General features: G+C 41.1%; 1 protein-coding gene and 1 pseudogene across 1 annotated transcript in view; both read right to left on the minus strand.

The window, feature by feature from the left end:
- Tgm3 (transglutaminase 3) overlaps positions 1–10,267 on the minus strand; it is a 94,855-nt gene extending 84,588 nt beyond the window's left edge. Inside the window, exons 1-2 of the mRNA XM_019205540.2 lie at positions 10,077–10,267; positions 5,024–5,126 (exon numbers count right to left, since the gene is read on the minus strand). Coding sequence (XP_019061085.2) covers positions 5,024–5,126; positions 10,077–10,267 — 294 coding nt within the window. The remainder of the gene's footprint in view (positions 1–5,023; positions 5,127–10,076) is intronic.
- A 15,180-nt stretch (positions 10,268–25,447) lies between these two features.
- Positions 25,448–26,004, minus strand: LOC104853156 (annotated as a pseudogene).
- Between the last annotated feature and the right edge of the window lie 478 nt (positions 26,005–26,482).

Consider the following 26,482-nt stretch of genomic DNA (forward strand, 5'->3'; position numbering starts at 1 on the left):
ACTATCGGCCTTTTCATCCTCATTTGCCCTACTGTTTGCCATTGGTGAACTGGAAGTCTGTCCTTGTGTCTTGCTTAAGTGTTTTCTCATTTTAATTTTTGTTGTCGGACTGTCCTTGGTCTAATCTCTGGATTATCACCCAAATCTTCCTGATATAGTTGCACCCTAGCTTCTGTGTCTCTAACGACCCACAGACATTCTCATCTTCATAACATCAGAGAAAACAGCTCATCAAATCAACGGCAATGCTTTACCCTACCTGATACAATCAACCACACATTGAGATCAAGCACAACTTGGACACTGACCACCTGTGGTAGTCACTAGTTTATCACCCTTAAATCATTTGAATTAAATTGAAATCAAGAAGCAGTCCAGAACATGTCTACAGTGAACAAACTTTTCAATATAGTATATTTACCATTTAATGGCTCAGACAGAGTGAGAATGCAAGACCCCTGATCTCAGTTAGCTGATTGCTGAACCCCATGATGCTGACTGACCTTGGGCTGCAAGGCCCAGATTGAATTCCCCATCCTTCCAAATGGTTGAACTCCACAACGTTCTATTACAGGTTTCCCACGCCTTTCTTTAAAGATGTTCAAAGTTGGGAACTCAGAAAAATACCATTGATGACCACCTCTGTCTTTGCAGAGTGGGTCCAAAGACTTGCACAGTCAGGAGGTCAGAGAGTGCGGTGGGGGGGAGCCTTATGGGGGTTCAGGGGCGTGCGCGCGGCTACCTTAAAGCCCAGGGAAGATGATTAACTTGTTCAAAATAATGTGGGGGCTGACCTAAGTTTCTAATCTGTAGATCTGGCATCCCTGTCCCATTGTGGAATATGAGTCACAAACTAGTTACTTGTTCTAGTTCATAGATGATGCTAGGTATAAGGTTCTATCTTTTCTAAGCCCAAAGACAGTCTTAAAGAAAATCCTTCTCTCTATTAGAGGGGCTGTAAGATTTGGAAATTGAAGGATTCTCACTTCTGAGACTTGACCTCCTAAGACTGCCCTTGCTTACTTACATTAGAACTGACCTCTTCTCTGTAGCCTCTTGACCCAGGTTGGTTTGCCCCTCTATGCTTGGCTTGGCCTACAACTGTGAGATTGAGTGAGAGGTGTCTGGGCTCTCCCACTCTCTGTTTTGTTGGCACTCTCTGTCCTGAATGGGGTCTACAAATTTCATTCTTGAGAATCCTCAAGTTCTCAAAGCTGGAAGAAAACTATGAGACCATTTTAGTCGAATCTCCTAATTTTGCAGATTATGAAATCGAGATCTAAGAAGGTCAGGTGAGTCATACAAACTCACAGATTAAAATCAGGGTTCAAGCTGGGTGTGGTGGCACATGCCTATAATCCTAGCACTCAGGAGGCTGAGACAGGAGGATCACTGTGAGTTTGAGGCCAGCCTGCACTATGTAGTGAGTTCCAGGTTAGTCTCAACTATATAGTGAGACCCTGTGTCAAAAAAACTCAGAAAAATAAATAAATAAACAAAATCAGGGTTCAGATCCAGCACCCTTTCCAATAACCACATCATCAGTCTCTTATTTAATTCAACTACTTTAAATCAACACAAGATTATGGAATGTTTTCCACATGCATTTAAAAAAATAAAAAGAACAGGAGGGAGGACATGTGGAAGGAAGCAGAAAGCACAGATCAGTCTAAAAGAATTTGCAAGAGAAACAAGGGTATGAAGAGAGCATCTATTACCCTTAAGAAACATATTCCTGAAGAAAAGATAAGATGGGTATGTAACACAGGCAAAATATAAGTGCCTTAAAAGGGATGGCACATGTTAGATTAAAGCAAAGAAAGTTTAAGATGCCTGAAAAAGGTTTCAAGGAGGAGGTAACATTTAAAATAGGTTAAATCATTCCACAGCCATTTCAATTCCCTTCTAGCTGACCTCTAGAAGCTAGAAAGCTTAAAATCTTCCCAGACTCCCTTGCAGCTGGGGGTTGCTAGGTGACTTTGTTCTGACCAATCAGACACATACAAGTGTCTCCTACTTCTACCTCTTTCTTTCTTCCTAGAATTGTATAATGCCTACAGCTTAGCAGCTCTCAGCGCAGTGAGGAGCTTCAAAGGGCTAGGTTCCCTCAAAGGGTTAGGTTCCTGGATGGAATCCCTGAATCCCTGAGCTGCCACACCAGCCCTACCTGCCTGTCCCTGAACTTCCTGAAACCAAATCATTGGTTTAGCCAGTGTAGCAGAACTTCTTTTGACAAGCAACTGAACCCAAACCTGCATGGTTCACAGGCCATGGGCTTTTGACAAGTAGAGATTGAAGAAAGGTGTGAGTGAGGATTCCAGGAAGAGGAAATCACGGGGCATGGTCTCCTCAGAGAACAAAAGGGCAGAGAAGAAGCTCAGAAGTGAAGTTGGGGAAAGCAGGCTGGAGACAGGGATAGAAGACTGGGAAGGTCCAGCATGGATATGTGGTGCTTTTTTTCAGAAGCAAGTGCTACTGAACCAGGCCCATTGTGCTGACCATGCGGTAGGCCAATCACAGAAGCAATGAGTTTGGTAAAAAAGAAAGAGTTCTTTCATCAGGTGGCCAAATGTGAGAAGAGACATTCCTCAGACTCAAACCTGCCTCCCCAAAAAGGGTTAGAGGTATTTATTTTTCTTTTTAGAGGTTATTTATGAGATGAAGAAACAGGGTGCTCTAAGGAGTGGAGAAAGATGATTTGAGGTAAGAAAAGGTGATGTAATCCGTGGTCTGTGCGTGCATAATCATACTTCATGGCTCTTCATAGGATGTGTGTTCAGAAAATGGCGTTAGCGTGATCTGAGGTTTCTGGTTCTCTGACATCAAAAGATCACGCATCAAACAGTTGGTGCAGGTCCAACTCAGTGACTGACAGGTTTGAACCAGACAAGGCTATCTCCAAGTCCCTAAAACAAACAAAAACTACCAAGGTGACCATATACTAATGGGGTGGGGTTATCTACAGGAAAGCTGGTAGGAATCCATGCCTTTATTGTTTAGTTAACAACTTCTAAAATCTTGATAAAAAAATCAAGTAATGAGGAGTAAGTGCAGCTGGAGAGTTTATTCGGGGGTTTTCCTCCTCAGGTTCAAAAGAAAAAATGTGTGTTTTGGTTTTAGACTTTAATTAAGGAGTTTAATTAATTAAACCAAAAGAAAAAATTACTAATTTAATTATGGAGACTGGATTATCCAGAGAAGAATCATTAGGAGAAGTGAGAGCCCCATTCTAAGGAGCTGAGGTTGCTTCTTGGCGCAGAACCGGAATGGCAGGTGGCTGAGTGAGTGAGCCAGGCTGAGCCAGGCCCGAGTAAGCCCTGCATGAGCAAGGCTGGGCGGCTGCTGAGAGCCTGGAGCCAGAGTGGGTGGCTTCCTTCATTCTAATCTGCAATGTGTACACTGAGCCCCTGTTTGCTTAGGTTTTGCATGAGATCCTAGGAACCACAATACCGCAAACTTGTTCACATTCTGAAAGCCTGGCTTGTATGGTGTCACTTTCCTCCCACCAGCAATTACCAGGCTGGCAAACCACAACAACTTAGTTTAACTGAGCCCTCTGGCTTCTAAAGTGTGCCCTATCTTGACTACAGCAAGCCACAGATATCTTCCCTGAGAATGGCCAGAGATGAAAGACGGGAGAAGAGAAATGTTTACAAAAAGAAAACATGGCCTGAGGTCACTGATAGGAAAAAGGAAGTAGGAAAGATACCCAACCTGGTATGGCTCTGAACCAGTTCAAAATCTCTCCGGGAGGGGCAAGAAAGAGACCCTTGCTTGGTTTCACCTTTCTGTGCGTGGACTTGGCCTTCTTTCTGTATCTGCTGACTCTGCAACCCTGAGTTCAGCCAACCTCAGATCAAAATATTCAGAAAAATATTTTGGACTTTATTGAACATGTACAAGCTTTTATCCTTGTCATACCCCAACAAGATAGAAAACTACTGATATAAAACTTGTATTGTATTAGGTATTGTAAATAATTAAGAGATGATGTAAAGTATACAGCAGGATATTCATAGGCTGTTTGCCAAATACCATGCTATTTTATGTAAGAGGCTTGAACTTGGAAGATTTTGGTTTCTGCAGAGGTCTGTTTCTGATCAGACAATGGCGCATCAGAGGTTGGGTAACAGTGGAAAAATACTAATCTCCATCAGCTCCCTCATTGGTTTGTGAGCTCACAAAACAAAACAGAACAAGAAGAACGACTCTATCACTCCCTAAGACTCAAACTCCCTACCTACCCACTTATACACTAAAAGGTTTGAACCAGAGAAACAGTTATCCTCTTTAAAACATTTCTAGTTGATAAATAATAATTGCATATATATATATATATATATATAAATATATGGAGAGCACTGTAATATAATTTGATATATGTTTATGTGTGGAATGATCAAAGCAAACGGATTAACAAATTCACCATCTTACATAATTCTTTAAATAGTAGAACATTGGGAACCCACTGCTTCAGGAACTTTGAAATATGTGATACCTTATTAATAAGAATTAACTTTCTGTGCAGTGAATCACTAAGCCTTACCCGTCCTGTCGGCCTGAAACTTTGAGCTTCTCAGGATTCTCTGACCTCAATCAAGCTCACCATGCAGCCAGCAGAAGCCGGAGAGCTTTCTGTACATCTACACACCAGACCTCAGGTTTTGCATGTTTGAATCTGTTCGGAGATCACTTTTGGTTCTTCCAAGGCAAGAATCCTGTTTTCTCCACAGTCAGTATTCACAGAAGAAACTCAATAAATCTTTACTGAATAGATCAGTGAGCTGGTGTGGTTGTTTCTTGAAAGGGTTTTTAGAAAGAAGTGGAAATGTGCTCAGGACTGGGACCACAGCAGTAAGCGGCACCATAATTACTAGTAAATGTCACCATTGTCAAAGCACTTCCAGGCAACACGAAGTCATCTGGAGAAACAGAGGAGGCTAAGTCAGTGCAGTTTTTTGTCAATTAACTGTTGACCATAATACGTAAGAAATTTACTTACCCTTCTCTGCTTTCTACTCACCGTTCCATGAACATTAGCCCAGTGGAGGTCCTGAGGAATACTATAGTAAAATATCTGCTTAATTTTATCCATGGAAATGCCTGTTTCTGTTTCTGGGAAACACCTACAAGCATAGAAAATCACTTAAGGAACATTGGCTTAGTTTAAATGGTTTCTATAGTGAAGTTTTCACTTACAAACTATATTAGTGCTGGGGATTTAGCTCAGTGGTGCTGCTGACTGCCTTGTAATCACAAGGTCCTGAGTTTGATCCCCAGTAGAAAACAAAACAAAACAAAAAACTTCATTGGAGATGTGAAAATCCTCTCTAGGATCAAGAATTATTGGTCACTGCATTAAAAAAAAAAAAGGACAAAACATGGAAATGATGAAAGATACAATAATTCATTATTGTATTAATGCATTGACCATTATTATTGTAATGATCTCATTCAGTAACATCTACTCAATACCATTATCCACCATGTGTCGAAAACAAGGGATATAACGATAAATGAGGCAGAGTCTCCTCTCTTCAGAAGAGTGCCACCTCAGGGAAAAAAGAAAGTGCAGAATAGTGAGTTAAGTAGAAGCCTATGTTATGGGAAGACAGAATGAATGCATTTAGAAACTAGGTCTTGAATATTAGAACAACATTACTAATAAAATGTTTATAGAAGGAGTGATGCAGAAACACAGTGAATGCTTAATTTTTAAAATTTTATTGCAGTAAAAGACACATTGTCATTAACCTCCCTCGAATACTTCCTCATCACCTTGACACCTCTCCCATGGTTCTTACCACTTTCTGAAGCAGTTCTGAAAGTGTTCTTTTGTGTCTTCATGAGGTGTGTTCAAAACTATAGTGAACGCTGCTACCAAGTACCATTCAAGAAAAAAGCAGGCTTCTAAAATCCATTGCAGTGGGTCCTCATCCACCGTATTGACCAGATCCAGCACTGTGCGTCTTCCGGTTCTTCCCCATTGTCAAAATGAAAACGAAAAGTAAACATTTTGAGTTGATTCAGGACATCAAGACAGCCACATCAGTGCAACTGAAGACTTGAAAGAAGACTTCCAAAGCTCCTTCAGAAAGTGGCAAGAATGATGGGATACGTCTGTTCAAAGGAAGAAGGAATATTCTGAGAGAAATTAATGGCAATGTGTTCTTCACTGTAATAATTTTTAAAATTTTAAATACATAATCTATTTTTCCATCGTATAGTCCTTACCATATACCAAGCATGTTCTAATCACTTTACATATATTACCTTGCTCAAATCTCACAACAGTCTTACCATGCACCTGAAGTACCTACATTTTACAAATGAAATTAGTGAGGATCAGAGAGGCTAAGTAACTTGGCCAAAGCCACACAGGTAGCAATATGTTACAGTTAGTAGGCAAACCTGGGCAGTCTGGCACCTGAGTCCATGCTTCTCAGAACTAGGCTGCACTGCCTCTGTAGGGCTGAATAGTAGACCAGAGAGAGAAGGACAGAAATATTCTAGCCAAGGGAAAGAGAGAAAATAGCTCTGTGTGAATTGGGGAGAAACAACAGGTAAAGTGGATAGAGAGATTGGGTCAGGAGTCAAAAAGTATGAGGCAATCAATCCCACCCCCCACCATGGATGTGGTAGCGCACGCCTGTGATCCCAGTACTCAGGAGGCTGAGGCAAGAGGATCACCATGTGTTCAAGGCCAGCCTGGGCTATAGAGTGAGTTCAAGACCAACCTAAACCATATAATGAGACCTTGTCTCAAAGAAGAGAAAAAACTAAAACAAAACAAAACAAAAAACCCATGAGAATTTGTCAGCCCATGCAAGGAAGTTCTGACTGTATCCCATGGACTTGATTTCTCAGGCCTTTCCAGTAAAATCCTTCAGGCAAGAGAGGAAAACAGGAGCCTTTGGGCAGGTCTGGGAATGCACACTGAATAATCACCATGAATATTTGAATCTCCTCCCACCATCTGAAAAATACATGTAAACCCTTCCATAACAGCATCGTGTTGATTCAATATGCAGAGTGCCAACCACTTAGCAGTTAAAACAACATTTTCACATGGAACTCCAGAAAGATCTGCCTTTGTTTCTTGAGTGGCCTCAGGTACCCCTGGCAACTGGGGACATCACTGAATCCCAGCTGCAGACACAGCTGAAAGCCACAGAAGTCATTTAAGATGACAAAGCCAGGGATAAATAGGAGCACATCAGGGCTTTCAAAAGATAATTCTTCAGAATAGTAAGATCCTAGAAATAATTCAAGTGCTCATCGAGGGAGAATTGGTTAAATAAATTATATTCATATAATAGAATACGATGATATTTTTAAAAAAGTGAGCTTAGCCTGTACAGGTAATAAAAGCTCTAGAAGGTAACGTAATAAATAATAGAGTGAAATGTAGCCTTGTGTGGACAATGTATTCCCATTTGCATGTGTCTTAAAGAGATTCCCTACCTGCTGGTACTTGCACAGGCAGAGAAAAGTCTTGGAAGGGTGTACAACAAACTCAACAGTGAGTACCTTTTGGGAGGGCACTGGGATATGTGGGGGTTTTGTTTTGTTCAAATTCTGGGTTTGGAATGCAAGCCCTTTGTGCAGGCTGGGCAAGCATTCTACCACAGAGCTATCCCAGCCAGTCCTGAGGACATAGAGGGAGGGGATTTATTTGTCACTGCATAACTTTTCATACTGTTGGAATTTATAGTTCATGCATTATTACTTTCTTCAAAAAAAGAGGAATAGTTTAGTGAGTTTTGAACTAGTTCAACAAAAATTTTAAAAATACTGTTTAAGAAAAAGAAAACTTGAAAACCTTGGTAGCAGTCCAATGTGGGTGGTGCATGGAAAATAAAAGAGCTATTATAGAGAAAGACCTATTAGAAAAAAACTGTCCCAGATGACAAAAATAACTAAGGACCCCACTGGAGGAAAGATAGCCTCTTCAATAAATGGTGTTGGAAAAACTGGATCTCAACCTGCAAAAGATTAAAACTAGACACTTATCTCTCACCATGCACTAAATTAAAATCCAAGTGGATTAAAGATCTAAATATAAAAACAGAAACACTAAACTTGCTGGAAGATAATTTAGGCAGAACTCTGGAAGACATTGGCATAGGAAAAGACTCTATGAACAAATCCTCAGTAGCACAGGAACTAGCAGAAAGAATCAACAACTGGGATCTCATCTTATTAAAAAGCTTCTGCACTGCAAAAGAAACAATCAACAAAACTAAGAGACAACCTATAATGTGGGAAAAACTTTTTACCAGCTACTCCTCAGACAAAGGACTATTATCTAGAGTATATAAAGAACTCAAAACATCCAGCCCCCCAAATATAAAGACCCAATTCAAAAATGGGCACCTGAAATGAACAGACATTTCTCAGACAAAGAAGTAAAAGCAGCAAGTAAATATATGAAAAAGTGTTCCACATCACTGGTCATTCGAGAGATGCAGATGAAAACAACACTGAGATTTCACCTCACCCCACAAAGAATGGCTGCTATCAAGAAATCAAACAATAACAAATGTTGGTGGGGTTGTGGGGAGAAAGGATCCCTTCTCCATTGTTGGTGGGAGTGCAGACTGGTGCAACCACTATGGAAATCAATATGGAGATACCTTAAAGAGCTGGGACTAGAGGTTCCATTTGACCCAGCCATCTCTCTGCTGGGTTGCTTTCCAAAAGAATTAAAAGAAGCATACTACAGTGATATATGTGCACCCATGTTTATAGCGGCACAGTTTGTAATAGCTAAAACTTGGAAACAGCCCACCTGCCCATCAGTTGGAAACTGGATAAAGAAGATGTGGTTTTTCTATAAAATGGAATACTACTCAGCCATAAAGAATGAGAAATTAGATTCATTTATAGGTAAATGGGTACATTTTGAGGATATACTCCTGAGTGAAATAAATAGGTCACACATGTGTAAATACCAAATAGTTTCTCTGGTGTGAAAAACTAAAATAGTACTCAAGATCCTAACAGGTTAATTAACAATGTGAAACAGGAAGAAAAGGACTAAAGGTGTAAGGACTGTGAAAAGGGTAGGGGAAGGGGAATAAGGCAAAGGAAAAAATATGAGAAAATGTAAAAATGGAATTAAAGTGTTTGTAGGTGGGGAGGGGAGGAGGGGGTGAAGGGAGGGCAGGGACAAGGGGAAAAAATGAGAAGCAAGATCTGTCATGTAAAGGTACAAGATCCCAGTAATGAATGTAACTGTACTGTATACATAGAATGTACCAATAAATTCAATTTAAATGAAAAAAAACAACTAAGGAATCACTGTAGGGACAAGAAGGAGGACTGAGAGACAGATAAGCAGTGGAAACCATAGGACTCATAGTCAATACTTGTGACAGATGTTGGAGCTAAGAAAGACTTCAGTCATGCCTGCAAACCCAGCACTCTGGGAGGCTAAGGCAGGAGGATTGAAAGTTTGAGCCCAGTTTGGGTGACTTAGAGACTTGGTGAGACTCTCTCAAAATAAGAAAAAAAAAAAAAAAAGGCTAACTCTCTCAAAATAAAAAAAAAAAAAAAAAAAGGCTGGGTTGTAGCTCAGTGCAAGGGCTCTGGGCTCAATCCCAGGTACCCTCCCTATTAAATAAAATTAAAATTTATTTGTTATTTTTTCTTTTTGGTACTGGAGATGGAACTCAAGTCCTTACAATTGCAAGGCAGTCACCAGAACCACTGAGCGAAATCCCCAGAACAAATTAAAAATTAAAAAACAATAACAAGTGATAGAAAGATTGCAAGAGCTGGTAACTAGGGGACTAGTTGAATGTATTTGAAGAAAACTAGAATGTGGGAAAGACAGTGAGTTCATTTGGGAGAACACTGAGGATCCAAGGCCACTAAAACAGAGATGACCCATTAGAAATGCAAATCTAGGGCAGGGGATTTAGCCATTGCCTCGCAAGCACAAGGTGCCCCCCCACACACACAAAAAAAGAAAAAGAAATGCAGATCTAGAATTTACAGTGATCAACAATCACTCTAACCTACTGATGGCAAGTTGATAAATTCTAACAGAACTAAGCAGGAAAGGTGATTACCTTTCCGGGTCATGCAGAGTTAATGCAGTAAACCTGAGATCGTTGTCCTTAGAAGGCCTGCTTCCCAGGGATGGTCCTCGGCTGATGTTGACGTGTGGGAACTCACCTGGTGAGCAGCTCCCTACACCGATACGGTTTGCTCTGAATAAGGGTGGGTCACTGTCTTCACACCATTTGTGCAGATTTTCCATCTAGAAGCCCAGATTTGTGGAGCATAGACAAATCATGCCTATGTGACCAGTCCCATAACACAGCTTGGACACTGAGTTTCGAGTGACTGTCTCTGGTAGGCAATGTCTGATGTGAGTTCATACAATTTGTGTGGGACTTCAGGAAGAGAGCTGGCTCTTGGTTTTCTCTAAACTTCACCCACACATCTTCCCACTTTGACTTCACTTTGGATCCTTTTCCTGGAATAAATGTTAGCTGTGAATACAACTGTATACTGAGTCTTGTCGGTCCTTCTAGCAAATTATCAAGCCTGGAGTAGATTTGGGGGTCTCTGATGCATCTTGCTGTCGGGTGGAGATAAGCTGGAAGACATACTCAAAATGTACAGCGCATGGCCTCTCCACAGTCATCATCTACCCATCTCTCATTCTCTTACAGTTCCAAATGAAGATATCATTTAAAAATGTTTAAGAAAAGCCTGGAGCCTCTCATTAAAAAGAGATGTTGCAAGAGAGATGTGAGCCTGTGGCTGTGCTGGCCTGTAACTGCGCCCGAAGTGCTCTGCAATGTGTGCCGGCCCAAGTGGCTCATCTCCAGCACCTGAGCAACACGCACGGTGATGACTGCGTGACCTGTAAGTGCCCAGTAATTGTGACAGACTATGACTCTGCAATTGCTCCATGTTGGAATGGTTTGGGATGATCTGGAGACAAATGTCAACCAAGGAAACAAAGACTGATAACCAGAAAGCCTGTAAAAGGAAGAGCAGGGTGAGTCTTCCAGCCCTGGCCAGAATCCAGGGTAGCCCCAATTACACAGGGTGATGAGTGAGGAGTGATGCATTCGGGACTTTTGGTCTTCATTATGCCCAAGCTGGCCAGTTTGGGCAACTGCTCACTCTCCCAGCCAGGCCCTGGCTTCAGGGGTCTCAGTCACAAAGGAGTGGCAGGGAGGGGTTGCTGGGACAAGCAATGGTTCCTTGTGCTGGTGGCTCCTGAGAATTGAGGAAGGGCAGAAGGGAGTTGTTGGCCTTTTTATTCTGTACATTGCAGGAGAGGTATTTTGGGTTTATTTGCTGCCATACCTTACAAGATATTATCAAGAGCTGCGGTAGAGAACAAAGGCCTGGCAAGCCCTTAATTGTCAACCCCCCCATTCAAGGGGCTGACCTCTTCCCATGGCTTTAACACCAGCCACATTGTTTTCTTTTTTTATTCTTCCCAGAATACTCCTCAATCCTCCCAGGAAAATCTAGCATCACTATTCTTAAAAGTAACCACCCTAGCAGCTACAAATGGGAGGGATTATTGGATTAGGGAGGGAACAGCAAATGTGCTACTCACACCCAGCTTTGTACCTGCACATATAAGTAGGTCATTGTTTTCCTACAATTATAGAAACCACCTCAGTCTCTGTAAGACTCAATCCTTTCTTTTTTAGAGAATCCTTAGTCTCCCTCTGATGTAATTATTTGAGTTTAGCCTTGCCTAGAATCTGGGTCTCTCTTTTGCCAGTTTACTAAGAAATCTCTATTCTTAGTGTCACCCAAATTCTATTTCTGTTCAAACTAGAATAGCCTTTCTCTATGCCATTACTTGGCAGAATGACTATAGTTCTGAGCGGTTAAAATCCAAAAAGCCTTGGTTTCAAGTGCTCCTATAAACCAAGAAATCATAAATGAGGTTAAAATAAAAGCAAAGAGCATTTTCATTTGGGTACAGAACAGATTTACAAACCAGGAAACACAGGTTCAGTTTGAAACTGGTTTTCCATCAAGAGGAAGGAGGACTTGGTTTCTAAAGGAAAACAGGGGGATATAGGGAAAAAGTGAAGTAACTGATTTTGAACCATTTTCAACTGGTCCTGACAAATATACCTGCTGTTCTGAGCGAGTTTAATTTGGCCTATTCATATATAAAGTATGCATGATTGGCTGCTAGGGGGCCATTACATGGAGTTATCAGTAAGTAATAAGTCTTTCAAGACAGCTAGCAAAGTAGAAGTCCGAGGATTGAAAAGTGTCACAACTGGAGGCCTTATATGCACACTCTTTCCAAAGAGCATTCATTGGCAGGGCATGGTGGCACACGCCTGTAATCCCAGCACTTGGGAGGCTGAGGCAGGAGGATTGCTGTGAGTTCGAGACCAGCCTGAGCTACATAGTGAGTTCCAGGTCAGTCTCACTACATAGTGAGACCCTGTCTCAAAAAACCAAACAGCATTCATTATCTGGAAGTTAAAGATTGTTGTAGCCTATATCTGTGAGTCATCGTTAGCCTCTTAGGTGCAGTCCCTGAGTCTCACAGAGAACCTCTGCTCTCTCTTTTGACCAAACCACACCATCTTAACTTTTATTTCCACATGACTTTGGACAGGTCACATAATCTCTCTGAGCTTCATTTTCCTCACTGGCAAAATAGGACAAATAGGGCTGGGGATTTAGCTCAGTGGTTCTGGCACCTGCCTTGCAAGCACAAGGACCAGAGTTCGATCCCTGGTACAAAAAAAAAAAAAAAAAAAAAAAAAAAGGACAGTTTGGGCCTCTCTTCTCCTTAATCTTTGAAGCTCAGGTTTTGAAATCTCCCACACTGAAAAAAAAAGTACTGACTTTTCTATCGTCTTTCTGTCTTATTTTTTATTAATGTACTTCTTATTTCCTCTCTTCTTATCTCCTCATGAATTATCCTCTAAGACCTCTGAGTCCTGGAGGTACTATTGGCCTTGGTTTAGTAAACTTTATTCTAATTATACTCTCCATACTTCCTCCTCATCCACCCTTTTTTAACACTTCATCTATACATGTATAAAACACATTAGATATTTTTTCTTTATATGAGTCACTAGGAGTTAATGATTAATGTAAGAATCCAGGAAATTTCTTTCCTGATTTAGTTCTGAGTTTTATAATGTCTGTAAGAAGGACATAAGTCCAATGAAGATATTTATGGTTAAATGTCTTTTTTGGTCATGAACCACATACTTCCTGACTGTTTCTTTCCTTCTGCTTCTTTCTATTCAAGTTCAACTCCTTCTGCTGGAATAACAATGGTAATATGACACATTGTTTAGTTGTATGGGTTTCTGGGATCTGCAAAATTAAGTATGAAATTTCTGTCATAAATCTAGCTCCAAAGTAAGGCAAAGGAGGGCTTCTAAATGTTTGATTCAGAAAGCTGTAAGCGTTAGCCATTGGGGAAATGCAAATCAAAACCACAAAGAAATACCACTTTACATCCACTAAGATGATCATCATCAAAAAAGACGAATAATAAGAGCTAGCCAGGTCATGGAGAATTTGGGACCTTCCTACAGTGCTTGTGGGAATGTAAAATAATGCAGTCATTTTGAGAAACAGACAGACAGTCAAAAGGTTAAACAGAAGTCAAGCATGATGATGCACCCCTGTGTTCTCAGCCCTCTGGGAGGCTGAGACAAGGAGGATAGCAAGTTCATGTCCAGCATGGGCAACTTGGTGACTTAGTGAGAACTTGTCTCAAAATTAAAAGTTGAAAAACAACCTGCATGAAACAGAGTAAGAAGGCCCTGGGTTCAGTGCCCAGTACTACCTCCCCCCAAAAAAATTGAATTTAGAATGCTATGATTCAGCAATTTTACTGCTAGGTATAAACCCAAGAGAAATGAAAGCATGCATTCACACAAAGACGTGTGCATGCATATTCATATTAGCATTATTCACAATGCTATGCTAAAAAAAAAAATAGAAATAACTAAGATGAGCAACAACTGCTAAGTGGATAAATAAAATGGGAAATAGTCATACAATAGCATCAATGTTATTTGGCAATAAAAAGAAATAAAAAACTTTCTAAATTAAAACATGGGTGAGCCTTGAAAATATTATGCTAAATGAAAGAACTTAGTCGCAGCAGGCCACATATTGTATTGTTTGTTTAATATGAAATGTGCAGAATAAGCAAATTCATAGAGATAGTGTTGGCCTGGGGCTGAGGAGGGTTGGAGAGAAATGGGAGTGACTACCAGTTAGAACAGGGATTCTTTTTAGGGTGTGGAAAGTGTTCTAAAATCAGGTGTGTTGAGGACTGCTAAACTCTCTGGATATTTAACAATAGCAAAAACAAAACAAAACAAATCCAAATTGTAGCTGGATATGGTGGTCAGTGCTTGTGATCCCACCTACTTAGGAGGCTAAGGCAGGAGGATTGAAAGTTTGAGTGAGGCCTGGGGCAACTTGGAGAGATCCTGACTCAAAAATTTTTAAAAATAATTTAATAAATAAATAGGGCTGGTAGTGTAGTTCAGCAATCTCTGGGTTCAATCCCCAGTACCAACAAACAAAAATCCCTCAAAAAACACTGATTTGTATGTACACTTTGAGTGAATTGCTGGTATGTGAATTTTGTCTTTAAGCCTTTATTAAAAATAGAAAGAAGCAATACAGGATCTTGATAGTAAAAGCTAAAGGTCAAAAGACAGTTTGAATAGCTGCAAATTCCTAGGTGAAACATTTCATCATTGTGACATGCAGTGGTAATATATGCTGTAGGGAAGGCACTCCAAGAATATCCAATCCTTCGGCACAGATAAAGTGGATCATCTAAACTGAGTGTGGTGGTGCATGCCTATAATCACCATGAATATGAGGCCAGCCTGTACTACATAGTGAGTTCAAGGTCAGCCTGAACTACATAACAAGACCCTATCTCAAAAAACAAACAACAAAATAAGTAGATCATTTAAAAAGATACCAACTTGCTTAAACTGCCTTAAATTACTGTATAAAACAATGCAGATTCTTTAGGAAGAATATTTATGACACAAAAGTTAAACCTGAATTCAGTGCTAAATAGCAACCAAATTAAGCACAGATATTATTGGCATATCTTGTGTACCTCACATCCTGTGAACAGCCCCTAGGTCATTCTACTCTCCGTCTAGGAGTCATTTATAGTGTCTGATTTAGCTCTTTGCCCATACCATGGCAACTAAAACCAGCTTATCTGTCTGTCTCAAATGTTCTTTTACCATGAATAAACAGCAAAAGTAAAAGATGGTGTAGCTAGAGTCAGTAATAACCAACTAACAAACTATAATTAATAAGGCCCCCTCAAAGTCAACAAAGAATCTAGGACATGAGAGAACATTTTCTACAAGATCCTACATCTTTGGTAAGTCACTCAACCTCCATTACTGGATGCCAGAGGACAAATGTACTGTGTGCCAAAGGAGGGTCACCAAGAAGGAAAAGTCTCCCATGAGTTCACTGAAAGCAACATGGTCAAGCAAGGCCATGACCTATCCTGACGGCTGACACTCTCAAAGGAGCTGAGAGGCTCTACGCATGGTTCCAAAGTTATAATGCCTGAGGAGACTTAGTTGACCTTGATAAATAGCTGGAGGTTCATATTGATTGACACAGGTCTCAGTTTAACTTGGTCTTAAACACCCAGCAGAAAAGAATAACCAAAAGAGGTATAAAAATAATGTGATAGTAATAAAACTAGACCTAAAAAGAGGCTCCAGTCACTAACTCCTTCTGGCAGTTTCCAGCTCTACCAGTAGCTGACCATGGTTATAGATCATTAAGAAAAAACTATGGTAAGATCTATCAGATTTTACCAAAACTCTACAGGTAGAGTTTTATATTCTTAGTGAAATCTGTTCTTCAAATTGTCTCTTATTTTGGAGCTCAAACTAGAGAGTCTTATGACAAAGTATCAGACTTATAAATAACTTCTATCAATGAAAGAATCTAAGACCAGCAGGTTCAATCACTATTTAAATTTAAAGTCACTAAGTGTGACTTTCTCCCCAACCTGCCTTTTCATTCTAGTGTTCTCATGCCCAGATTATGCATACTCTAGTTTCTTAAAAGTTTTATCTATTCTTGCCTAGAGGCTGCCAGACTACAAGCTGTCATACAAATGGAACCAATGACAAATGTGCTAGACTTCTTCTGTGGGATCCACCAGATTGACCTTGTAAACAGCTCATAACTGCTAAACTATACAATATGACTTCTACGTTGGATTCTGAAATCCCCTGCACCTTCTCCTTATCCTCTTTTTAAAAAATCTTTATTAAGTTTATCATTACATTTTAGGTATACAATACAGTTACAATTATCATTGGGATCTTGTACCTTTACAAGACTTATCAGGTTCTTATTTTTCCCCAGCCCTCCCTTCAGCTCCTCCACCCTTCCCTGTTTACAAAGACATTGTTTCCATGTTTTTCCTCTTCAAATATTTTTTCTTTTCTCATTTTACCTTTTCCCTACCCCTCCCAATTCCCCTACTCTTTTAGATCTTTTCTTCCTATTACACAATATCAATTACACATTTTGATCCTTGTGTACACTTTTAGTTTTTCACACCAGAGAAACTATTCAGTATTTACACGTGTCGTTTATTAATTTCACTTAACAGTATGGCCTCAATGTGCATCTACTTAGCTATAAATATCTCTAGTTTATTGATTTTATGTCTGAGTAGTACTCTGTTTTATATATACAAAAAATGCATCTTTTTTATCCAGTCTCCAGTTTATGGGCAACTGGGCTGTTTCCAAATTTTAGCTATTACAAACTGTGCTACTATAAACATGGGTGAGCATATATCACTGTGGTATGATTCTTTAAATTCTTTGGGAAGATACCCAGCAGAGGAATAGCTGGGTCAAATGGGACTTTTAATCCTAGTTGTTTGAGGTATCTCCATATTGATTTTCACAGTGGTTATACTAGTCTGCATTCCCACCAACAATGAGGAAGGGTTCCTTTCTCCCCACAACCCTGCCAGCATTTGTTATTGGTTGATTTCTTGATAGCAGCTATTACTGGGGTGAGATGGAATCTCTTTGTGGGCTGTGTTGCTATATTCATAGCAATCCTGCTGACCTTAAAATTGGTTCATGTGTTCTTAACTGTTTCTTTGGCTTTTTCTCCTCCAGACTTAAAAGCTATGCAGCTACCAAGATGACAATGCCAGCCTCCTATCAAAAGCCGTTAGAGAGACACTGTAGAGTAACTCTAACTGCTGATCACAACTGTGATCCTCTTCAGCTGGAAGTAGCCAGAGATCTCTTTGCCTTTTGCCCCCTCACAGTAGTTAGGGGTACTTCTTTGGAGGGGGGGAATACTGTAGATAGGTAAGTTAATTAGATGTCTTGTAGGTAGTTAGACAGGGCCACCTTCAAGGAGCCAACACCTCATGCCCACCTTGTAATTTTCCATTGGGTCTTATAGTTTTGTCCCACTTTCTACCCACCTCACCACAATGACTTGGCTGTATAAAACATGTTTGAAAAGTGAGGTGGGTGGGCAACTCACTTTCTGGCCCCTCCTTGGTCTCTCTTAGACAGAAGCTTTCTTTCCCTCAATAAATTTTTCTACTCTTAAAAAAATAAGTAAATAAATGAATAAATAAGGCCCACTGACAGTGGCGACAAGCATACCAAATGTGTAGGACTTATATATAAGAATTACAAAAATTTTACTGATGAACACAAAAGAGAAGACCCTAATAAAATGAACACTACTCCATGTTTGAGGATGGGAAGATTTAGTACTGAAAGTACTGATCATTTCCAGATTGCTCCACTGATTCAATCTAATTCCAAGGAAAATTCCAGTGGAAGCATGTGTTTGTGAGTGTGCATACATAGGCACATGGGGGCCTGTGAGCACGTATGTGTACATGAGCACATTTGCAGGGTTGGGGGCACAACTTGGACAAGTGGATGAGGCGATAGCTGAGGATTTTGCAAAAAACAAGGACAGTGAGGGCAAATGAAGGAACATCTCAGAGTTCAGGAATAGACCCCCAAATTTATAAGGGATTTGTATATAGTGTTGGGACACTGGCCTGCTGCTGGAGAGGCCCTAGAAATCTTCTCCTTTGCATAGAAAGCCTGTATGTGACATACACCAGCATCCAGATGTCAAGGCATCAAGTTTAGGTCACCTGGTAGTTACAGAATAAATCATCATGTAAGCTGAGTTGGGAATTATTGTATTAATTGACCTTGGGTGAAAATCTCAAGTAGAAGAGATATAATCCTGTCCTAGGTGAGCCTCCAAGGGACAAGGTAGGCCATCTCAAGCTGTAAACACTTACCATCAAGGCTTCATTTGCTTGAGTGAAGGCTTACCATCACTAAATGCTGAATGTCTAATGTTTGCTGGCTCAGGACCTAGCAAGGGTGTTGGCCTCCCATGACTCCATTTGGAAACGTGTAAAATTAGATCTTCCACACTCTGTTTCCAAAAAGTAATTCCAAATAAATTAATCTGCTGATGCAATAAGTCAGCTTTGAGGAATCTCATTTACTCAAATATTCATAAAAAGTAATCAAGACATATGAAACTAATATTCATTACAGCATTACTTCTCTTGGCCAAGAGAGTGAAAAATGGTCATAATGATAATAGCTGATATAGGTTGAGAACTTATTATCTGAGTCTGGCTCTACTTGAACCTCTTTACAGAGTTCTTCATTTGATCTTTACAATAATCCTATGAAATGTAGGTGGTTCTATTATTTCCATTTTAGAGTCAGGAAACTATGGCATGGAGATTATATTAGAATGCAGAGTTGCATAGCTGGGTCTGAATTCAATGTCTAGCTCTAAAGCTCTGAATCAATCAATACTCTGTTCTGCCTTAATCCAAAGATCTGTTTTTTATTCATTCATTCATTCAAAAAATATTTATTGAGCACTATCAAGCTCTAGACTGTGTGTTAAGCATTGAAGACACAATGAACAAAAGCAGACATAGTTCCTAATTGAATATGCAGCCTATGGGGGCGTGTAAAAAATACAGAACAATAAACTGTGTTGAAGGGAAAGAAGAAAGAATTCTCATGCTTTTCCATGAGGCCATTTAATAGGTCACAAGATGAAATTCAGAGATAAAGGAAGGCTGCCTCAAGGAGATAACATCAGAGCTGAGATCTGAAGGGGAAGTAGGATGGGACAGGGGTGTGTGCGTGTGTGTGTGTGTGTGTGTGTGTGTAAAATGTATCAGGGAAGGGAAAAGGGTCTTATGTAATGACCCTGTGGTAGGATGGAATGTGGTGTAGTCACTTATGTCAGTTACTTAAACACAGTTTTAGGACCCTGGTTTCTGCGAAACCTACGCTTACCATCCCTTTTCCAATCTTCCATTGAGGGGATCATAGAGTTTGGGAGGGGGGATGATTAGGGCAGTTTTCACATCAGAAAGTACCTCTAGAGAATGGGAGGAGAGGAAGTGCACACATATTCCAGGGGCTGGGCTGAGCTTACTGTGCGTTTTCAATGCAAATAGCACCTTTGGTAACACATCTACAGGATGGAATGTGTCTAGTCTGGTTGAGAGGGAAGCCACCCATCATGATCAGGCCTTCAAACATGCTTCCTTCGAGAAAGGAGAAACAGATGACCAGAGACAGAACTCGATGTCAAAGATCCTACATCAGGGCCCAGCTGGGAGGGCCAAGCTGATCAGAGGCCATCCCATCTGGCACCTCACCGTCCCACTCTGCCCACTGAAGCTGGAGAGCAAGCTTCCCAGACTCACTGACCCACTCCTGAGAACTCTTCTCAGGAGAGGACCCAGGCTAGCAGGCTGCAGGCATTTCAGAGAAATACTGTACTTGTATATTTCATGGAGTGAAACGTTTTTTTGGAATAAGAAGTACCATAAATAGAAAAAGAAAAACATAATATAATAGGAAAAGCAAGGCATCTACATATAAAAAAGATCAAATTCTACATAAAATATATTATGAATATAACCATATAAAATAAACCAGCCAAAATATCATACATAGTAAAAGGACTGGAGAGAAATATGTAAATTATGTTTTGCCTCTCAAGTGAGGAATTATATAGGATTTTCCTTCACTTTTTATAGTCCCTACATTTCTAAAATAAACACAGACTACATTTGTGATGACAAGATAATAAACTTTACTTAAATCCACTCACTCATTAATTCAATTTGTACTTATTGAGTAGGTATTGTACCAGGTACAGTTCTAGACCCCAGGGATACAACAGTGAATGTATTTGGCATCTCAAGAACTTGAAAGGAGCATGTGGCTGAGGAAGAGCGAAGGATGAGACTAGGGGTAGCAAGATCATGTAGGCCCTCGTGGAGCATAAAAATTGTGGATGTTGTTCCAAATAGGATTAAACAGAGCACTAACCAAGACCTAAATGCCCTGCCGGAAAGGCAGCCAGACCAGACCCAACTGCGACTCCCATGCTGTGCTAGGACTTGAGCAGCAGCAGAGGACTGAGGCTGGGTGCACTGGGCAGACGCAGTAAAATGCAAATGGATCCAAAGGATGAGTAGGATTCTCACAGAGAGACTTGCCACAGCCTGCCTACCCCTCCTTTCCTTCCTCCCTTCCTTCTTTCCTTCCTTTTCTTTTTTTGTAGTACCAGGGATCAAACCCAAGGTAGGTGTCCTCTCACTGAACTATACCCTCAGCCCTTTCTATTTTATTTTTGTCTTAAGACAGGGTCACACTAAATCTTCCCCTGCCTCAGTCTTCCCAGTAGCTGGGGTTATAGGTATGGACCACCACACTTCACACCACAGCCTTTTCTTAGTAAAATCAAAGCCAAACTGACCTATCGAAGTACATATTTTAAAGGAAAGAAGTTCCATGTTGATAATGGACAACTACAGCAACCTTTTTATTTGAGATAAGAATGTGTAAAAATGATAAGAGGAAGTTGTCAAAATGTTATCTGATATGCCCATATTTACTTCCATAAGAACTTAGAGTATATTAACCCTCCTGGTTCTTAAGAAATATTTATACAAGGATGAAAAAGAAATTCTTCTCAGTGAGCTGTCCAGAGCTTTCAATTCCTTCTTTTTTTTATTTTGTGTTCTTTCCCAGTTGGTTTTTTTTTTTTTTTTTTTTTTTTTTTTTTTTTTTGGTGTGTTATCCAGCAGGATTGCCTAAGCATCAAATATAGGCCTTTGATTGAACACAATACCATCATCACCAATGTGTTCTCAAAAGATGAGTGGGGCTTGATTCCTCAAGTCGCTGTAAGAGGGTAGGAGTTTAGTACTTCAGGGGCATCAAGTCAGCTGCGAGGGTCACTCAGCAGACAGTTACTGCACAAGGGGCAAGGGAAGAAGGGAAGCAGAAAGGAGGCCAGGGGGGTTTATAAAAATAAATGATAGGAGGGCCGGGGATTTAGCTCAGCGGTTCTGCTGCCTGCCTTGCAAGCTCAAGGACCCGAGTTCTATCCTTGGTACCAAATAAATAAATAAATAAATAAATAAATAAATAAATAAAGTGATAGGTTCTTTTCCATGTCCTCACAGCAAACAGAAGGAAACATAAGCCCAACATTACAGACTCCAAGCCTAGCAAGAGAAAGCAGCTCAGGCAGGCTCATCCCTTCCCCAGATCTAACACCAGTGCCTCCAACACCATCAGGTGGGCTTGGCAGTATCAGCACGGGGTAGTCTGTGAGCACTGCTGGAAGAAAGCCAACCAGAAGTGTATTCCCTGCTGGGCCTAACACTTCCATCCCCTACCATGAGGTAATGCAGTAGTGGTGGCCCTGTGTGAGCCACAGAAGCAGCTCATCCCAGGAAGTGTTTGTGCCCCCAGGAGTCCAAATTTCACCACCCCCACCCTGGCCCAGAGATATGGGAGTAGTTATGGGTCACAGAAAAAGAGATTCTGTCACCACGAGTGCCTAAGAAGCCTCTTTATCCACATGGGCCTAAGACTCTGACTCTAACAGCGACACCAGTATCCTTGACCTGAAAAAAAAAACTCTTCCACCACTTTAGGGGCCTCTAGAAAAACCAAGAACTAAGAAAATCACAAATTGAGTGTGAAAGATCAATCAACTGATGCTACCCAAGATGAATTAGACACTGGAATTATCTAGCGAGGATTTTAAGGCAGTTGTCAAAAAAATTCTTCAACAATTGATTATACAGTCTCTTGAAACAAAGGGAAAAAGGAAAATCATAGCAAGAAATGGAAGATGCAAAAAAGAACTAATGAAAAGCACAGAATTAAAAATATAATAACCAAAACAAAAATCTCTGTTGGTGGTCTCAATATTAGAGAGATGACAGGACACAATCAGTGAACTTGAGGATAGACCAACAGAACTCAGCCGAGGTGAATAACAGAAAAATTAGAAAAAAATGAACAGTCTTTAAGGGCTTGTGGGGCAATAATAAAAGGCTAACATTTACATCTTTGGAGTCACAGAAGAGAAGAAGAGGAGCTAAAAAAATATTCAAATAGACAATGGCTGAACATTTTTCAAGTTTGGCAAAGGCACAAACCTACAGAGTTAAGAGGCAGAATGAACCCCAAAGAGAACATGACAGTTGAGTTGGATTGTCGACTTTATTGGCTTCGGAGCCATGCAGGGGTTTAGTAAAGAACCCTTCTGAGTGTATCTGGGTGGGCTATGGAAGTGTGACATGGGGTACTATGTCTTGTTCCTGGCTCCTTCCTCCCTGGCACTACTGCCCTGCTTTCTGGCCACCTTGAACTGAGCAGCTTTGCTATACCATACCGTTCTGCCATGTTACTGCTTTGGAGCCAGTTGACTTGGACTGGATCTTCTGAATCTGTGAGCCAAATTACACTTCTTCTCCTTTAAGTTGTGGGTGCTGAGTATTTTGTCCCAGCAATAAGAAAGCTGACTAATACAGAAAATTGGTACCAAAAAAGGGGCTTTTTTGTCGTTGTGACTATACCAGATAATGTGATTCAGAATTCCTTGGAACTAGGTTGAAACAAATTTGAAGGTACAGACCATGGAAGCTCTAGAATGCTGTAAATTGAGCCTGATGGGCAATTTTGGTCAGAACTCAGAAGACCATCTTATAGGAATACAGACAGTAAGGGCCAGACTTATTAGGTTTCACTTGGGAAAGAACTCTATTGGGAATTGAATTTGAGGGCGTAAGTATTACATCCTGCCCCCAAGCCTATATTTTTCCCATATCCTGAGACTTTTCAGGAGGCTGAGCTTAAAGGTAATAGACTTATTAATGATTAAGCCTGTGTTGTTAAGGACATCTGAGAGGTAGTGGACCGATTGGTGGGGGATAGTTCAAGACAGCCTAACATTCAAGCTGTGGTATGTATACTGCTGGCTACTTTTAGATTTATATTGAGGATGTGGTTGCTGAATAGATTAGTGCCATTACAAAGACATCAAATACTTTGAACTGGGGACAAGAAGAAAGGTGACTTGGAGCAGCTCAGGAATCAGCAAGATCCCACTTATCACTGGCTCAGGGAATGCAAAAATATAAATCTAGGGAACTGGGTGCCTGGGATTCATTTTACTATCCTCAGCCATTGCAGGCAGTCAGAGGCTGTTGTAGCCATGGTCCAAGGGGACCTGACTATTACTTCAGGTGGCAACAGACCTCGATGTCTCCCATGTGATGCTGGTTGTTCAGGCATGCAGAATACAAGAACTATTGAGTAAAAGTCTTCTCAGATTTTAAAGGAAGGCCTGAGGAGCCAGGCAACATGCTTCTGAAAAGGGGATGCATGAAGCTGTGGGGATGAAGCCAAAGGTTCATTGGAGACCCCAGAATATCAGAGTGTCAGGTATGTGAATTTACCCTGCTAGGTTTTAATCTTCCTTGATCCAGTTCTGTTCTATTCCTCTGTTTCTCCATTTTGGAATAGGAAGGTTTACCCTGTGCTGTGGTATTTTGAGGTTAGGTAACTTGCCTTTTGAATTATACAAAGATTCACAGTTGAGAGTTTGCCTTGAATCTCAGAAGGGACTTGGACTTGGACTTTTGAGCGATTCTAAAACTGTTGAGACTTTGGGGAAAGGGATTAGTAAATTTTTGGTTATACATGGGATAGTTACATGACTTTATTTGGAGATTAAATAGGGTTTAAGGAGAAATGTTTTGGTGTCAAGTTGACAAGGGGTGGACTCTGACAAATGGGCTGGATTATCAACTTGATTGACTTCAGAGTCACCTAGAGGATTAGTAAAGCACAGTATTAGCTATGGCTGGGTAGGTCACGGAGGTGTGCCTTTAGGGTCCCGCACCTGTTCCTCCCTGGCACTGTTTCCTTTTTCTGCTTCCTGGTCACCATGAACGAAGTATTTTTACTCTGCCACATAGTTCTTTTTTTAATAGTTAAGAGACTTTTCTAATAGCTATAATAAGTGTTTGTCGAAATGAAAACTGAAACCAAGTATACAAAACAGTTGATTACTAATCGTGTATTGAAAGCAGTAAGATGTTCCACAACACCAAATAAACCAGTTCTGAAGTTTCCCCAAGACAAATTTAACAGCTCCAGCTTCTTCTGTGTTTATCAAAATACCAAAGATGGCAAATCGGACCCTTATAGGCTGAGGGAAGAAGCTGCTTCACACATGGAGGTGGGGGTGCTCCTGGACTGTGGCCTGGAGTGGACCCACTGACCCAGCTTGCACGCACTCCTGCTGGTGAGACCCAGACTTTGGCCAGTGTGTCTGAGTGGATACTGAGAACAGGAGCTGCCACTCCAGCTGCACTGGGCAAGGATAAGGGTGAGGCTGGTCCTCGTGCCCCCATCACAGCCCTCCCAGCCCACCCTGAGGGGACTGTGTGAGCATGAGTACAAGCGCAACTCTGTGGAATTCAGGTGACCCAAAGACAGGTGAGCCATGGGATCTCTACTTTGACTATGAAGCAGATGGCTTTTGTTTGTCACATCTCTTACATTCCCAGTGGAATAGCTGATCTGATGACTAGTATTCAGGTTGAACTGTAAATCCTACACCAGTCATAGTCTCCTGTGTGTGCAAGTGTTCTCCTTATCTTATAATTTTTAACTATTTTAAGAAATGCACTGAGTTTGGGTTAAAAACCAAATGGATCCTGATACCTATCTATAGCCCAGTGGCTTCTGGAGGCCAAGAGCCCATGCACACAAATCCCTTCTCAGTACTTTTTTCTTTTTTTTTTACACTAAAAAAGCTGAGTAATGTTGCATAGGAGTACTGGAAACTAGCTCAGTGGAAACAGAAACTACATTAAATAAAAACCTGGCTGTAGGCTTTGTCTGCATATGTACAGCACTGTGCGTGCACACTGTGACCAACCCATGGAGACATCTTCTGGCACTCAGGACCACAGAGTGACACATTTGCCATATAAGAGGAAAGAAGAGGGTGGAGAGGAGGAAGTGAGGGGAAGGAGGGTTCTGGTTCACTTCTGGTTCTGGAGCTGATTGGACAGCCAGTCCAGTCCTTCACAGGGCCCATCCCCACTGGTGGCACAGGTAGCCTGAATGTACCAGTTCCTGTGGCATAGAGAGTGCAGCCCCAGCTTGTCTGTGATTTCAGCTGCATTCATTGCACTGGGGAGGTCCTGTTTGTTGGCAAACACAAGGAGGATGGCATCTGGGAACTTGTCCTTGGCCATCATCCTCATGTGCTCCTAATGGGCCTCGTTCACATGCTCTCTGTCATTGCTGTCCACCACAAAGACCCAGCCTTGGGTGTTCTGGAAGTAGGGGCACCACAGTGGCCAGATCTTGTCCTGGCTGCCCACATCCCACACGGTAAAGCTGATGTTCTTGTATCTGATGGTCTCAACATTGAAACCTATAGTAGGAATTCACCAAGCTTCACCAAGAATCTCACCAAGCTTCAGTTTATACAGAGTCATCATCTTCCCAGCAGCATCCAGACCCACCATGAGAATTCACACTTCTTTTTTTGCCAAAAAAGGCTCTTGAAGAGGTTTGTGAAGATATCCCCCATCCTTGTGGATTCTTGGAAGCAACACTGGCCAGACACCTCAGTCAGTGGTGGCTGCTCCGAGGCAGGTGTTGGTTTTGTTCCCAACCTACCACACACTTCTGCCATGATGTTTCTACCTTGGAGTCTGACAATCATGAGCTGAACTGTCCAAGACTGTGAGCCAAACTAAACTTCTCCTTTAAGATGCAGGTGTAGGTTATTCAGTCCTAGTGACAAGAAAGTGGACTAATAATAGAAAATGAGGATTAAACTCAGATAAATCCATGCCAAGATATATAATTAAACTTGTAAAAATTAAAGAGAAACAACAACAACAAAACCTTAAAAGTAGCCAGGGAAGCCGGGCATGGTGGCACATGCCTGTAATCTCAGCACTTGGGAGGCTGAGGCAGGCGGATTGCTCTGAGTTCAAGACCAGCCTGGGCTACATAGTGAGTTCCAGATCAGTCTCAACTACATAGTGAGACCCCGTCTAAAA

This window comes from Fukomys damarensis, unplaced genomic scaffold (genome assembly GCF_012274545.1).
Source record: "Fukomys damarensis isolate Sample0158 unplaced genomic scaffold, DMR_v1.0_HiC HiC_scaffold_7, whole genome shotgun sequence".
Classification (NCBI taxonomy): domain Eukaryota; kingdom Metazoa; phylum Chordata; class Mammalia; order Rodentia; family Bathyergidae; genus Fukomys; species Fukomys damarensis.